At 54.7% G+C, this 12,917-nt stretch overlaps 1 protein-coding gene across 1 annotated transcript in view; it reads left to right on the forward strand.

The window, feature by feature from the left end:
* Positions 1–12,917, forward strand: part of TMC7 (transmembrane channel like 7) — a 28,179-nt gene that overhangs the window by 6,954 nt on the left and 8,308 nt on the right. The window contains exons 4-9 of the mRNA XM_056138904.1: positions 596–678; positions 5,635–5,780; positions 6,764–6,911; positions 7,686–7,859; positions 10,100–10,257; positions 11,400–11,517. Coding sequence (XP_055994879.1) covers positions 596–678; positions 5,635–5,780; positions 6,764–6,911; positions 7,686–7,859; positions 10,100–10,257; positions 11,400–11,517 — 827 coding nt within the window. The remainder of the gene's footprint in view (positions 1–595; positions 679–5,634; positions 5,781–6,763; positions 6,912–7,685; positions 7,860–10,099; positions 10,258–11,399; positions 11,518–12,917) is intronic.

Below are 12,917 nucleotides of genomic sequence, written 5' to 3' on the forward strand. Positions count from 1 at the left end.
ACGCGGCTCCTGGCTCCTGGCATGCCATGGTCACACGCAGCCACATGAGTGCCTGCTGTTGGCGAGACGTTGGAGTCCAGTCCCCGGGCCTGGCCCACATGCCGAGGGCCACGGCAGCGGCTTTAGAGTGGGGAGGGTGGTTGAGTCAAAGACAAACAGCCGAGTCAGGGACTGCGGGGATGTCACCCAACTGTCAAGCACTTGTAACTGTGGGGCCCTAGGTAGGATCCCTGATACCACTCACAAATGAAACAATAAATGACCAAAGGAGAGACTAATGAAGACAAGAGAGCTGGAGTTAAGTGGAAACCGAGGAGAAGCCTCTGTCTCCAGTTGCTGAGGGATAATTGTACTGGAAAAAGGCTCGGTACTGGGTGTGCTGGGGGTTTGGCCCACAGATAGGAAATCCTGGTGATGCAAGCATCTACCCACAGATGTGCAGATACCGATGCTGTGTTTCATGCACACTCCTGTGCCCTCACGTGCACCGGCACTTGGGCCTCACCTGTGCCCTTGTCTGTGCCTGCACCTGTGCAGAGGGAGCCCCGGATGGTGGGCATTCCCCCCAATGCTCGTCTGTTCTCGTCTCTTCCAGATGCCCAGTGCAGGGTGTACCCCCTCAGCAGCTCAGGACTCATCTACTTCTACAGCTACATCATAGACTTGCTCTCAGGCACAGTGAGTAGCTCACAGGCTTCTGCCTTGGCACCCCCAGGGTCTGACTCCGAGGCCACGGAAATGTCGTTTTCCTGAACGCCCGTTGCGAGAGCCCAACCCTGCCGTCGCCATGAGAACCAGTAAGAGAAGCAGGAGTCGGTGGACTCCGGCTGGGCCAGTGTTCCCCAGCCCAGGCCCCTGTCCAGGGAGTAGGATGTGTCTTTTCTGGTCATTGTCCTCTTCTGGGCCTCTGAGGCCTGCTTGGCCCTGCCCCAGCCCCTCCCCCGCCTCCCTGCCCCCATTCGGTGAAAACCTGGAGGGAATTTCATTTCCCTGACTTTGAAGCACCTTAACATTTGGGGTTCTGGAGCCGCAGAGCTCTGTCTCCCCTAACTGCATGTGTACAGGCACACGCCCAAGAGTTTCCTAAGTCCTGGTGACTCTCTTGATTTCGGGGCAGGTGAGGTTGCTCAGAGGGCTGGAACACAGGCCCAGCAACCTGGAGGCTTCAAGTTGGGTCCTAGGCACCACCCATTGTCAGGGGTCATCCCTGGACCCCCCCCCCCCCAGCACTGCTAGGGAGCCCCTCTGTCCCGGAAAAAAAGTTTAGGGGCTGTAGTGATAGTACAGAGGGTAACATGCTTGCCTTGTGCACGGCAACCTGGGCTCAATCCCTGGCACCCCAGATGGTCTCCCAAGTCCAGCCAGGAGTGATTCCTGAGCACAGATCCAGGAGTAAGTCCTGAGTAACTCCTGGCTCTGAGTTTCTGTGCTGTGAACAGACAAAGTGTGTTGATTCCAGCCTGATTGAAACATAGAACAAACCCTATCCTTCTCGGAATACTTTCGAAAGGATTTTAAAATACTGTTTTCTTCTGGGCCAGAGTGATAGTACAGTGTGCAGGGTGCTAGCCTTGCACACAACTGACCCCCGTTTGACCCCCATCACGCCAGATGGTCCCCTGAGCCCCACCAGGAGTGATCCCTGAGCACAGAGCCAGGGGTAAGCCCTGAGCATAACCAGATGTATCTCCCTAAACAAAAACAAAAATATTGCAAAATGCAAACAGATTTTAAAAAAAATCTGAGAGTTCTGATTCTGGTCTGGAGGTGCCAGGCTGTTGAGCTTCCAAACTTGGCTGAAAAGGTGAGTAGAAAGCATTGCATTTTGGGGCTGGAGCGATAACGCAGTGGGTAAGGTGTTTGCCCTGCACGCGGCTGACCCGGGTTCAATCCCCAGCATCCCATATGTTCCCTCGAGTGATTCCGAGATGGAGAGCCAGGAGTAACCCCTGAGCATCGCTGAGTGTGAACAAAACAACCCCAAAAAGAAAGTGTTGCATTTTGGCCAGGATTTGGCTTCCTGGTAGCAAGCATGCCTGGGGATGTGGAGGACCCGGATCTCATCCCTGGAAACACCCCCAGCTACCCAGCCTGTCCCCACCCCCAACAAAAGGAAAAGGAAAGAAAGCACTTATCTATTCACTTGATTGAAAAAGCAGCCTACATCTTGAATCTCATATTTCCCAGAACTGAAATTGTCAGGTAGGGGTTGACATGTCCACTGTGCCATTGACGACAGGGAACGCCCTGTCCAATAGGCAGAGGCAGTACAAAGGCCAGCGTTGGAGAGGGAGTACAGGGGTCAAGGCACCTAACTGGCATGTGGCTAACCCCGGTTTGATCCCCAGCACCATAGGGTCACTCAGGTACCTCTGCGAGTGATCCACGAGAGCACAGAGCCAAGAGTCGCCCCTGAGCACTGCTGATGTGATCTTACTCCGTACCCCCACCCCCTTCCAGAAAAATTGCACGGAGACTCGGTCTTGCAGTGGACATCCAAGGCCAGATTTGCCTTGCCCTGTTTCTTTTGAAATTTGGTTTGATTAAAGCACCATGATTGGGGGCTGGAGCCATAGAACGGCGGGTAGGGCGCTTGCCTTGCATGCGGCCGACCTGGGTTCTATTCCCAGCATCCCATATGGTCCCCCAAGCACCGCCAGGAGTAATTCCTGAGTGTAGAGCCAGGAGTAACCCCTGAGCATCGCCAGGTGTGACCCAAAAAGAAAAATAGAAACCGTGATTTACAAAGTTATTCCTCGTTGAGTTTTACCTTTTTTTTTTTAATGCCCTCTCCCAGGGGAAATCCGCTTGGAGCTGTCCACACCCTATAAATGTTCCTTGGGGGAAAGATCTACTAGGAGATATAGCCACAACTGGCCCTTGGCTTTCAGTGAAGTTTGGGTGATAAACAAGCAACCATATCCAAGATAATTTTCTGAGTTATTTTGCCAGTATTGGATTTTTTTTTTAACTGTAGCACTGTCCTCCCCTTGTTCATTGATTTGCTCACTGGGCCCAGTAACATTGTGAAACTTGTTGTTACTGTGTTTGGCATGTCGAATATGTGATAGCACAGTGGTAGGGCGTTTGCCTTGCACGAGGCCGACCCGAGTTCGATTCCTCCACCCCTCTCGGAGAGCCCCGCAAGCTCCCGAGAGTATCTCGCCCGCACGGCAGAGCCTGGCAAGGTTTTTTTTAACTACTCGAACTAAATAGGCTTGACAGGGTTAGAGAAACTGAATCATTGTTGTCTTTGTGGAAGATGGTTGAGCCACCCTCAGGATTGAATCAGCCAAATTCCTGTCCAGGCCCCAGGTCACCTTTGCCCCCGTCAGATGGGTATCAGCCTGCTCAATAAAAGGTCTCGTGTTGCTGGGCAAGTGTTTTGTGCTTTTGTTTCAGGGCTTACTCCTGGCTCTGCACTCAGGATTCACTCCTGGTGGTGCTCAGGGGACCCTAATCTCATGCTGGGGATCAAACCCGGGTCACCCACGTGCAAGGCAAGCTTATGTCAGCCCATTTGTGATTTTTTCTTTAGTTAACCTTTAAAATTGAGGCAGCATTAGTTTACAAGAGTACCCATGTTTAGAGCGATGTGATTCCACCCCAGTCTCACCACCCAAATGCCACTATCCTGCCACCCCAGTCCACTAGACCCTCTCAGCTCATACCCCCAACCTGCCAGCCTCAGTTCTGTGGTTGAAGTCAAAGGCTGTGTATGTTCTTGTCTGTCTGTCCTTTGTTTCTTTTCCCTTTTTTTGGCGGGGGAAGGGGGAACACACCCTACTGAGCTCAGGGGTAACTACTGGCGCTGCACTCAGGAATCACTCTTGGTGGGCTTGGGGTACCATATGGGATGGCAGGAAGTGAACTCAGGCAGCTGCATCAAGGTCAGCACCCTACCCACTGTGCTGTCTCTCCGGCCCCCAAGTGCTTTGTTACTTTATAGCCCCCAGATGTCCTCCTCCAGTATCTGTCTCCATCTGACCTGCCCCACTGAGCACCACCCCCTCCAGTGCCGTACCTACTGTCCCAAGAGGCACAACTGAAGGGGGTCACCCTGTATCCTGAGGTCACCTGTCTTCACTCCTGGTCACTCTGCATTCGGGTTGTTTCCAGATCTCACTGCTATCAATTTCCTGCTGTAAACTCGGGGTGGTTTTGCGGCTTTGGTGGTCTGTGGGCCCCACCTTCTGGAAGGGAGCCGGAGACTATGGAATCTTCTGTTTCTAGTTTCTTTTCTTCTGAGAAATTAATTCAGAAAACATACGAATATAACTGGAGCCAGAGAGAGTACAGAGGGTAGGACATTTGCCTTGCATGTGGCCGACCCCAGTTCGATCCCCAGCATCTCAAGAGGGTTCCCCAAGCACTGTCAGGGGTGATCCCTGGGTGCAGAGTCGAGAGAGACAGAGAGTTGGGCATTTGCCTTTACATGGCCGACCCAGGTTCGATCCTGGCATCCCATAGGGTCCCCCTGAGTACCCCTGGGTGTGGCCTAATCCCATGCCCAAACCCAAGAAAGCAAACCGGTATCATGAGTATCTCCCCCAACAGGAATCAAACCCAGGTCAGCTTGTGTGCACGGCAAGTGTCTACTCACCATACTCACCATACTATCTCCTCGACCCATGTTTATTATTCTTATTACTATTATTACCATTATCAATAGTTTTTCGGTGGGGGGTCTCATTTCTAAGGAGTATTTTGGAGTGTTTGGGGTTTCGTTTTATGTTAGGAGTTTCGCCAGTGGTTGATACCCAGATGAGAACCCTCGGCTTGGATCTAATGTTCTGCATAACACTCTGGTCATAGCTGTGTTTGCCTCACAGACTGACTGCTATCGACCCCTCAGGCACCGTCGGCTTCCCTTGGGGCTCTGAAGTGCATCTCTGTGACATTTCCTGCATGTGGAATCGTTTCCTCTGTGGACTCTGGTCTCACAGTCGGCATGTCTGGGTCCATCCTTGATAGAGTGTTGAGCCTTCATTCCTTATTTTGGCCAAATCAGACTCTGTGTATGGGAACCTTAACTCTTGACGATCTCTCAACCCCCAGCTGTGTATTATTTTTTCCCCCTTTGGCTCTGTGTGTGTGTGTGTAAGTGGGGGGGCATGCACACACACACACACACACACACACACACACACACACACACACACACTGGCACTTCTCCAGGCTCACTCCTGACTCTGTGCTCAAGGATCACCCCTGGTGGGATTCGGGGCCCCTGGCTGATGATTGGAATCAAACCCAGGTCAGCTGTGTGCAAGGCAAGGGTCTACCTGCCAGCCCATGTTTATTATTATACTATTGTTACCATTATTGGTGCTTTTGCGGGGGGGGGGGGGGGGTCTCATTTCTAAGGAGTATTTTGGAAGGTTTATGAGTTTGAGGTTTCATGTTAGGAGTCTCGCCAGTGGCCGGTACCCAGATGGGAACCCTTTGCGTGGCATCTAACGTTCTGGGTAACGCTCTGGTCTAGCTGTGTTTGCCTCTCACAGGCTGACCACGCGTTCATCCACGGGCCTCCGGAGTGGTTCTAGGGCCTGGGGACTCGGGGATGTTCCATGACACTGGAGTGTGGGTTCCCAGCGGTGGCCTCCCCGGGCTGACCGGCCTCTCCTGTCACAGGGCTTCCTTGAGGACACCAGCCTCTTCTATGGCCATTACACCATCGACAGGGTGAGGTTCCAGAACTTCACCTACGACCTCTCCCTGGCTTATTTGTTAAGCACAATTGCTTACCTGGGCCTGAGCCTTCTTTGGATCGTGAAAAGGTAGCATGTGCTCTCTCATGTTCTTCCAGGGGCGGGAGTCTGGGGGAGGGCCGGGACCCTGGGGGACGTGGCCCCAGCCGTGGGCAGATGCCAGGCCCGGTTGTGTGTATTGGAGGCTGTGCAGCCCTGAAGGAAATTGAACCTGATTGAGAGCAAGCGTCCTCTCGGCTGCTGCCAACCTCACCAGTGCTGCCCCCCGGCCTGGCCTGCATGCTGGCCAGGTCTCTGTTGGTTAGCAGTGGCAGAAGCCAACTCTGGGGTCCGAAGGACTAGGACAGGGCGTTTGGCATCCCCCCAGCATGTGACTAGCCTGTTTGATTCCCACATATGCTTCCCTGAGCATCATCAGGAGTGACCTGAGCACAGAGCAAGGAGTAGTCCCCGAGCACTGCCAGGTGTGCCCCAAACCTGGCTTTGACTCACTGGGACCAGGGAGTAAAGGAAATAAGAGAGACAGACTGGAAGGGAGAGCCAGCTTTGGATGGGGCGATGGGGAAGCCAAGAGTGGATTTGGGCCTGGCCGAGGGGACAAGGTGGATGAATGATCCAGAAGAGATAAGCGGGACCTCTGATGCAAAGGCCCTGGGGCAGGAATAGGAGGGGTGTGTGTGTGTGTGTGTGTGTTGTGTGTGTGTGTGTGTGTGTGTGTATGTGTATGTGTATGGAGTGGGGGGAGCCATAAGAGTTCTAGCCATGTGCCCTCCTGAGAGGCAAGCTGGTGCCACGCAGGACCCCCTGGCTGCATCAAGGAATCAGGCATTCCGGGAGGTAGATAACCCAGAGGGGAAGGTGTCTGTCCCTGAGTGTCACTGAGACACCTGTTTAGCTAGTCCCTGTTTCTGGAACGATCCAGAACCTGACCCTGTCCACGGGCAGGACACGGCCACCACACGTGGCTTGTTTCTCTCGGCCAGAGCCCACATGGGGCCTCGGCCGGACGGGGCATTTCTCTAAGGAAAGGTGTCCGTCTGGGCATGGGGCAGGTCCGTGGAAGGGTTCAAAATCAACCTGATCCGGAGCGAGGAGTATTTCCAGAGCTACTGCAACAAGGTCTTCGCGGGCTGGGACTTCTGCATCACCAACCGCAGCATGGCCGAGCTGAAGCACAGCAGCCTGCGCTACGAGCTCAGGGTGAGTCTCGGGTGGGCCGGCTGGGGGGAGCCCCACGCGGGTGTCTGCAGAGAGGAGCCGGCCTCGGAGCAGGAGAAGCCAGGAGAGAACCTGGGGAGAGACCGGCCACAGGAGAAGCAGACTCGTCGGAAGTGGAGAGGGGAGAACGGAAACAAAAGCTGAACACGGTCAAGTCGAAGGGCCTGGCTTAGGGTCCGGAGCCATAGCACAGCGGGGAGGGCATTGGCCTTGCACCGGCTGACCCGGGTCGATCCCTGGCATCCCATAAGGGTCCCCTGAACACTGCCAGGAGTGATTCCTGAGTGCAGAGCCAAGAGTCACCCCTGAGCATCACCAAGTAACCCCCTTTGCCCCCACCCCCCCAAAAAATTATCCTGGTTTAAAGGAATAGCACACACTGCCTTCAAATAATGTCACGGGGCCAGAGAGTGAGTGTTAAGGTGTTCACCCACCCTGCATCTGCTGACCCCAATTTAATCTCTGGCACAGCGTGATGGCCCCCTGGCCCCTGCCCTTCCCCAAGCACAGAGCTGAGAGTAGCCCCTGAGCTCTATCTAGTATGACCAGGGCCACTCCCGTCCCCAACAATGTCATGAAGAGGTTTGGTGTTCACATTTTGCTAAGCTAATTCCAGTTCCTCCCCGGCCGGGCCCTAAAGCAACTGGGGTCCTCTGGGGAGGGACTTGGGGGACAGACGGTTTGAGGAGAGATGAATGGAGCTGGTGCAGTGGATTCTGACTCCTCCTACCACAACTGCTTTGCTCTGATCCCCAGGCCGACCTGGAAGAAGAAAGAATACGGCAGAAAATTGCAGAAAGGACCTCGGAGGAGAAGCTCCGGATCTACTCCCTGAGGCTCTTCCTCAATGCCTTAGTGCTGGGCCTCCTGGCCGCCTGCTTCTATGCCATCTACCAGGCCACTGTGTTCTCGCAAGAGCACATGAACAAAGTGAGTCTGGGCCCAGGAACTGGTGCAGGGGCCGAGGCAATTGCTTTGCATGCTGCGGACCCTGCTTCCTTCCTTGGTACTCCGGAGGGTCGGCCTCCACCCCCATCCCTCTCAGAAGTGATCTCTGAGCACAGAGCTGGGAATAAGCCCCTGAGCGTTGCCAGCTGGGGCCCCAAAAACATTTAAAGAAAAGGAAAAAGGCAAAGGAACTGGAGCGATAGCCCAGCAGGGAGGATGCTTGTCTTGTATGTGGCAGACTGGGGTTCCATCCCTGGTACCCATAGCATCCCCCGAGCACCGCCAGGAGTGACCCCTGAGCACAGAGCCAGGAGTAACCAACCTCTGAGCAGCACTGGATGTGGCCCTCAAAACAAAGGCAATGAAAACACTAAGTCTCCCTGAAAGTCCATTTCTCGCCCGCTTTGGGGGGCCTTGTGGCAAGCGCACGGTGTATCGGCCAAGGCGGAACAGCCCCATTCAATCTTGCACCTTGAGGGTGAGAGTTTAGCAGAGATGACAGAGAACCGACACGCAGAAGAGGCCATGCCCACATTCACGATGTATGTGTTTGTTTCTTGGCCACGTTAGCACCAAGAGCTACTCCTGGCTCTGTGCTTGGGGGATCATATGATGCCCAGGACCAAGTCAGGGTTCTACTTTGTTTGTTTTTAGGATCACACCAGCAATGCTCAGGAGTTACTCCTGACTCTGCAGTCAGGAATTACTCCTGGTGGTGCTCAGCGGACACCGGGATTGAACCCAGGTCAGCTGTGTGCTAGGCAAATGCCCTCCCTGCTGTACTATCGTGCTGTCCACTCTCCCCACCGCCGCTCCTATTTCGGGGGAGGCCACACCCAGTGATGCTCAGGAGTCACTCCTGGCTCTGCACTCAGGAATTCTGCGTTCTGAACTCCTGGTGGCCCTCAGGGGGCCCTATGGGATGCTGGGGATCGGGCCTGGGTCGCCTGCATGCAAGGCGAAAACGCTTCCTGCTGTGCAACCGCTCTGGCTAATTTCTACTTTTAATAGGAATGAAAAAACACCCAGAGTAGAGTAGGAGACCTCCTCATGGAATTCCCAGATCCGGATTCAGGTTTTTAGCCTGGGGATATAATCCACAATTTCCAGACTTTAATTTAATCCACAATTTTCAGGATCGAGAGTCAGTTTCTTTCACTATCTGGGACCTCAGTTCATCTAGAATAAATGGTTTGAGAACTCCCGTTTGGGTCTGAGTGATAGTGCAGCGTTTGCCTTGCACACGGCCAACCTGGGTTCAGCATCCCATATGTCATTCCTGAGCGCAGAGCCAGGAGTAAGTCCTGAGCATCGCCAGTGGGACCCAAAAAGCAAACAAACAAAAAAACAAAACCCAAACCCCTCCTGTTTGCTTGATGGCACCCCTTTATGACAGTGTCCCTTGGGGCCACGACCCTGCCGTCTGTGCCTCTGCCCTTCTTAGGGCACACGACCCCCTCCGCCTGGTACCTGATGACCCCCACCTCAGGGTGACCCAGTGGGAAGATGGCGAAGGCCTCCTGGGAAGGGGCTCTCACTTCCCGTCCAGGCATGACCTGGAGGACACCCTGTAAATGTCCACACACATCCTTGGCCCTGAGTTTGCTCGATGGCTGGCCCCATGCCCAGGGAGGCCAGGCCACTGTGTGTGAACCCCGACCGTTCTCCATGCAGCTAAAGGCTTTGCTCTGAAAGCAGAGCTTGGCTGCTCCAAGCCTGTTATGCCAGCCTTGCGCCTGCTTCACACTGTCCCTCGGTGACACACAGCCTCTCCCGAGTTCCTGTCGCACTCGTCTTTCTTCCACAGTGGTCCTGGATCACGACTCCTCTGACCTGGTCTGGCTTGTGTCAGTGGTGGGGCATGGAGTGACTGCCCTGTTTTGTTTCCTAATGCCAAATTTTATCGTTTTAATTGAATCACCGAGAAATAGAATATCACAAAGCAGTTCGTGTTTGGGTTTCAGTTATACAGTGCTCCAACGTCCGTCCCTCCGCCAGAGCCCATTTCCACCAGCAGTATCCCGTCACCCTCCCCCCAACTGCCCCCAACCCCGGCCTGTCTCTAGGGCGGGCGCTTGACCTCTCCCTCCCTCCCGCTCTCTCCCTCCCCCTCTCCTTTTGGGATTAACGCCCTGGCGCCATATCGCAGCATCCTTGCAGGTCGACTCACTACTGACCGGATTCGCCTCCTTCCCTCCTCGCCCCTTTTCGTCCTCTCCCAGGAAACTGACAAGATGGTGTTCGGGGAGAACCTCTTGATCCTCTACCTGCCTTCGATCGTCATCACTCTGGCCAACTTCGTCACGCCCATCCTCTTCGCCAAGATCATCCGCTACGAGGACTACTCCCCGGGCTTTGAGATCCGCCTCACCATCCTGAGGTGGGAGCCCCTGGCCCAGGGCAGACGTTGCCATCCCGACAGGTCTGGGGCCAAGAATTGTCTTCGGGCCTCCACACACACTGCCCTCCTCCCCCCAGCCCCACCGCCCTGGATTGGATCTCTGAGTTTTCCCCCAGGAGGGAATGTGTCCTCTCCCTGCTGTGGATTGTGGCTGGCTAGACCCCCAACCCCGTGACCCCTCTCTTGCAAACAGGGCCCTGGGAAGCACAAGTCCATGTGCTAACTTGTTAGGAGCTGGACATTTTTTTTTGCTTTTGCTTGTTGGGTCATGCCCGGCGATGCACAGGGGTCACTCCTGGCTCTGCACTCAGAATTACCCCTCGCAGTGCCGGGACCATATGAGATGCTGGGAATCAAACCTGGGTCGGCGGCATGCAAGGCAAATGCCCTCCCTGCTGTGCTGTCGCTCCAGCACCAGGAGCTCGACGTTTTCAGATAGAACAGTGGCTTCGCAACCCACCATGCTCCCTTGCTTGTACTATTTTATTTGGGGGAGGGCCAGTGGGGTCCCGCCAGGGACTGGCTTCAGGACTGCTCTGTGTACTGCTCTTTTTTTTTTAATTTTGGGTCACACCTGGTGATGCACAGGGGTTTCTCCTGGCTCATCATGCACTCAGGAATTACTCCTGGCTGTGCTCGGGGGACCCTATGAAATGCTGGGAATCGAACCCGGGCTGGCCACGTGCGAGGCAAACGCCCTCCCCACTGTGCTCTTTCTCCAGGCCTGCATCCTACTCTTTAATTTTCCTTAAGACAGAGAGCTGTGCAGCGCAACACATGTGCGCTGTCTAGCCCTTGGATTTGGGCTGTACTTGGCAGGGCTGACTCTTGGCTCTGCGCTCAGGAACCCTGACTCAAGGTGCCCGTGTGGTGCCGCGGCTCGAGCTCAGCATGCAAGGCGAGGGCTCTGCCCACTGGACTCTCTCTCTGGCCCCATTTTCTGGCCCTTCCCAGGGGCCTCAGGCAGTGGCATGGTGGGTGGGTTCCCCGGCGTGCTCCAGCACCAGCTCTGTCGTTTCCAGAACATTCCCATCATTCCCCCAGAAATGGTGACCAGTGGTGCTGTCCATGGCTCCTGAGCTGGCCCCCGCCCCTCCCACCTCCCTCTCGGTTCCCCACAGGTGCGTCTTCATGCGCCTGGCCACCATCTGCGTGCTCGTCTTCACCCTGGGCTCCAAGATCACGTCCTGTGACAACTACTCGTGTGCACTCTGTGGCTACAACCAGAAGCTCTACCCGGTGAGGCCAAGGGCTGGCCTGTGGGTCATGGTGCTGGGGGGGCGCTCCTGCCTTGGTGCTCACGTCACTTCCGGCAGTGCTGGGGATCAAATCTGGGGCTCTTGCACGCAGTCAGGGCTCCATTCTTTTGAGCTCTAGGCCACTTTCACACTGTTGGTTTGCAAACACCCCCAGGACCCCACATACACTCCTCATGTTCCTGGCTGGGGAGCCTGCCGGGACTGACACATGTTTAATCTGAGGTGCCCCCACGCACTTCGGTTGTGGGGTCCTGGAGATCGCATACTTGGTTGTGGGAGCCGGGGTTCACGGTGGTCGTGCCACCAGGCTTGTGCTCAGCATGTCGGGGCCGTGCTGGGGATCAGATTTGTGGCTTTACCTACCCGTGATGTATTTGATATGCCAAACACAGTAACAACTGTCACAATGGAGATGTTACTGGGCCCCACTAGAGCAAATCGATGAACAACGGGAGGACAGTGACAGGACAGTGACCTCCTGCAAAGGCAGATACGCTGCGGCAGCTCCGTCCTCCAAACTCCTGGCTGACTCACTTTTGTATTACGCTGTTATTAGGAACTGTAGCACAGCAGATAGGGCGTTTGCCTTGCTCGCGGCCGACCCGGGTTCGATTCCTCTGTCCCTCTTGGAGAGCCCGGCAAGCTACCGGGAGTATCCCGCCCGCACGGCAGAGCCTGGCAAGCTCCTCATGGCGTATTTGATATGCCAAGAACAGTAACAACAAGTCTCACAATGGAGATGTTACTGGTGCCCGCTCAAGCAAATCAATGAACAATGGGAGGACAGTGCTACAGTGCTACATTATTATCATTTTTATTAGTATTAAAAATAGAACTCATGCTATTATTATTAAAAATAGAACCAGCCACCACCATGCTGAGACCACTCTCCACACGCATGAAGGTCCCGGCAGAGGAACACAGGCATGCGGGTCCCGGGGCTGAGATCTCCAAGCCTGCTCGGATCGGGGCTGAGCATCCTCCACCCAGATGCTCCATTTTCCAGTAGGCAGGGGTCACACTCATCAACTGGCCCCCTGGTGCCGTGTAATCCCATCAACGGCCAAGACCCAGAGACTATAAAACCCAGATCCCGGAAGCTTATTATCTCATTCTTGTTTTGGACACCCTGGCAGGCTACCGAATGTAACCTCCCCACGCAGCAGAGTCTGGCAAACTCCCCGTGGCTTACCCAATATGCCAAATACCAGTAACAACAACGGGTCTCATTCTCCTAACCCTGAAAGAGCCTTGAATATGGCACTTTTTTAAATATCTCAGGGCTAGGACGAAGGAGACGTGACTGGGGCCTGCTCGAGGCAATCGACGAACAACAGGATGGTCGTGATCGCGAAAAATAGAACTCATAGAGCTGGAGAG

This window comes from Sorex fumeus, unplaced genomic scaffold (genome assembly GCF_029834395.1).
Source record: "Sorex fumeus unplaced genomic scaffold, SorFum_2.1 ptg000130l, whole genome shotgun sequence".
In the NCBI taxonomy this organism is placed as follows: Eukaryota; Metazoa; Chordata; class Mammalia; order Eulipotyphla; family Soricidae; genus Sorex; species Sorex fumeus.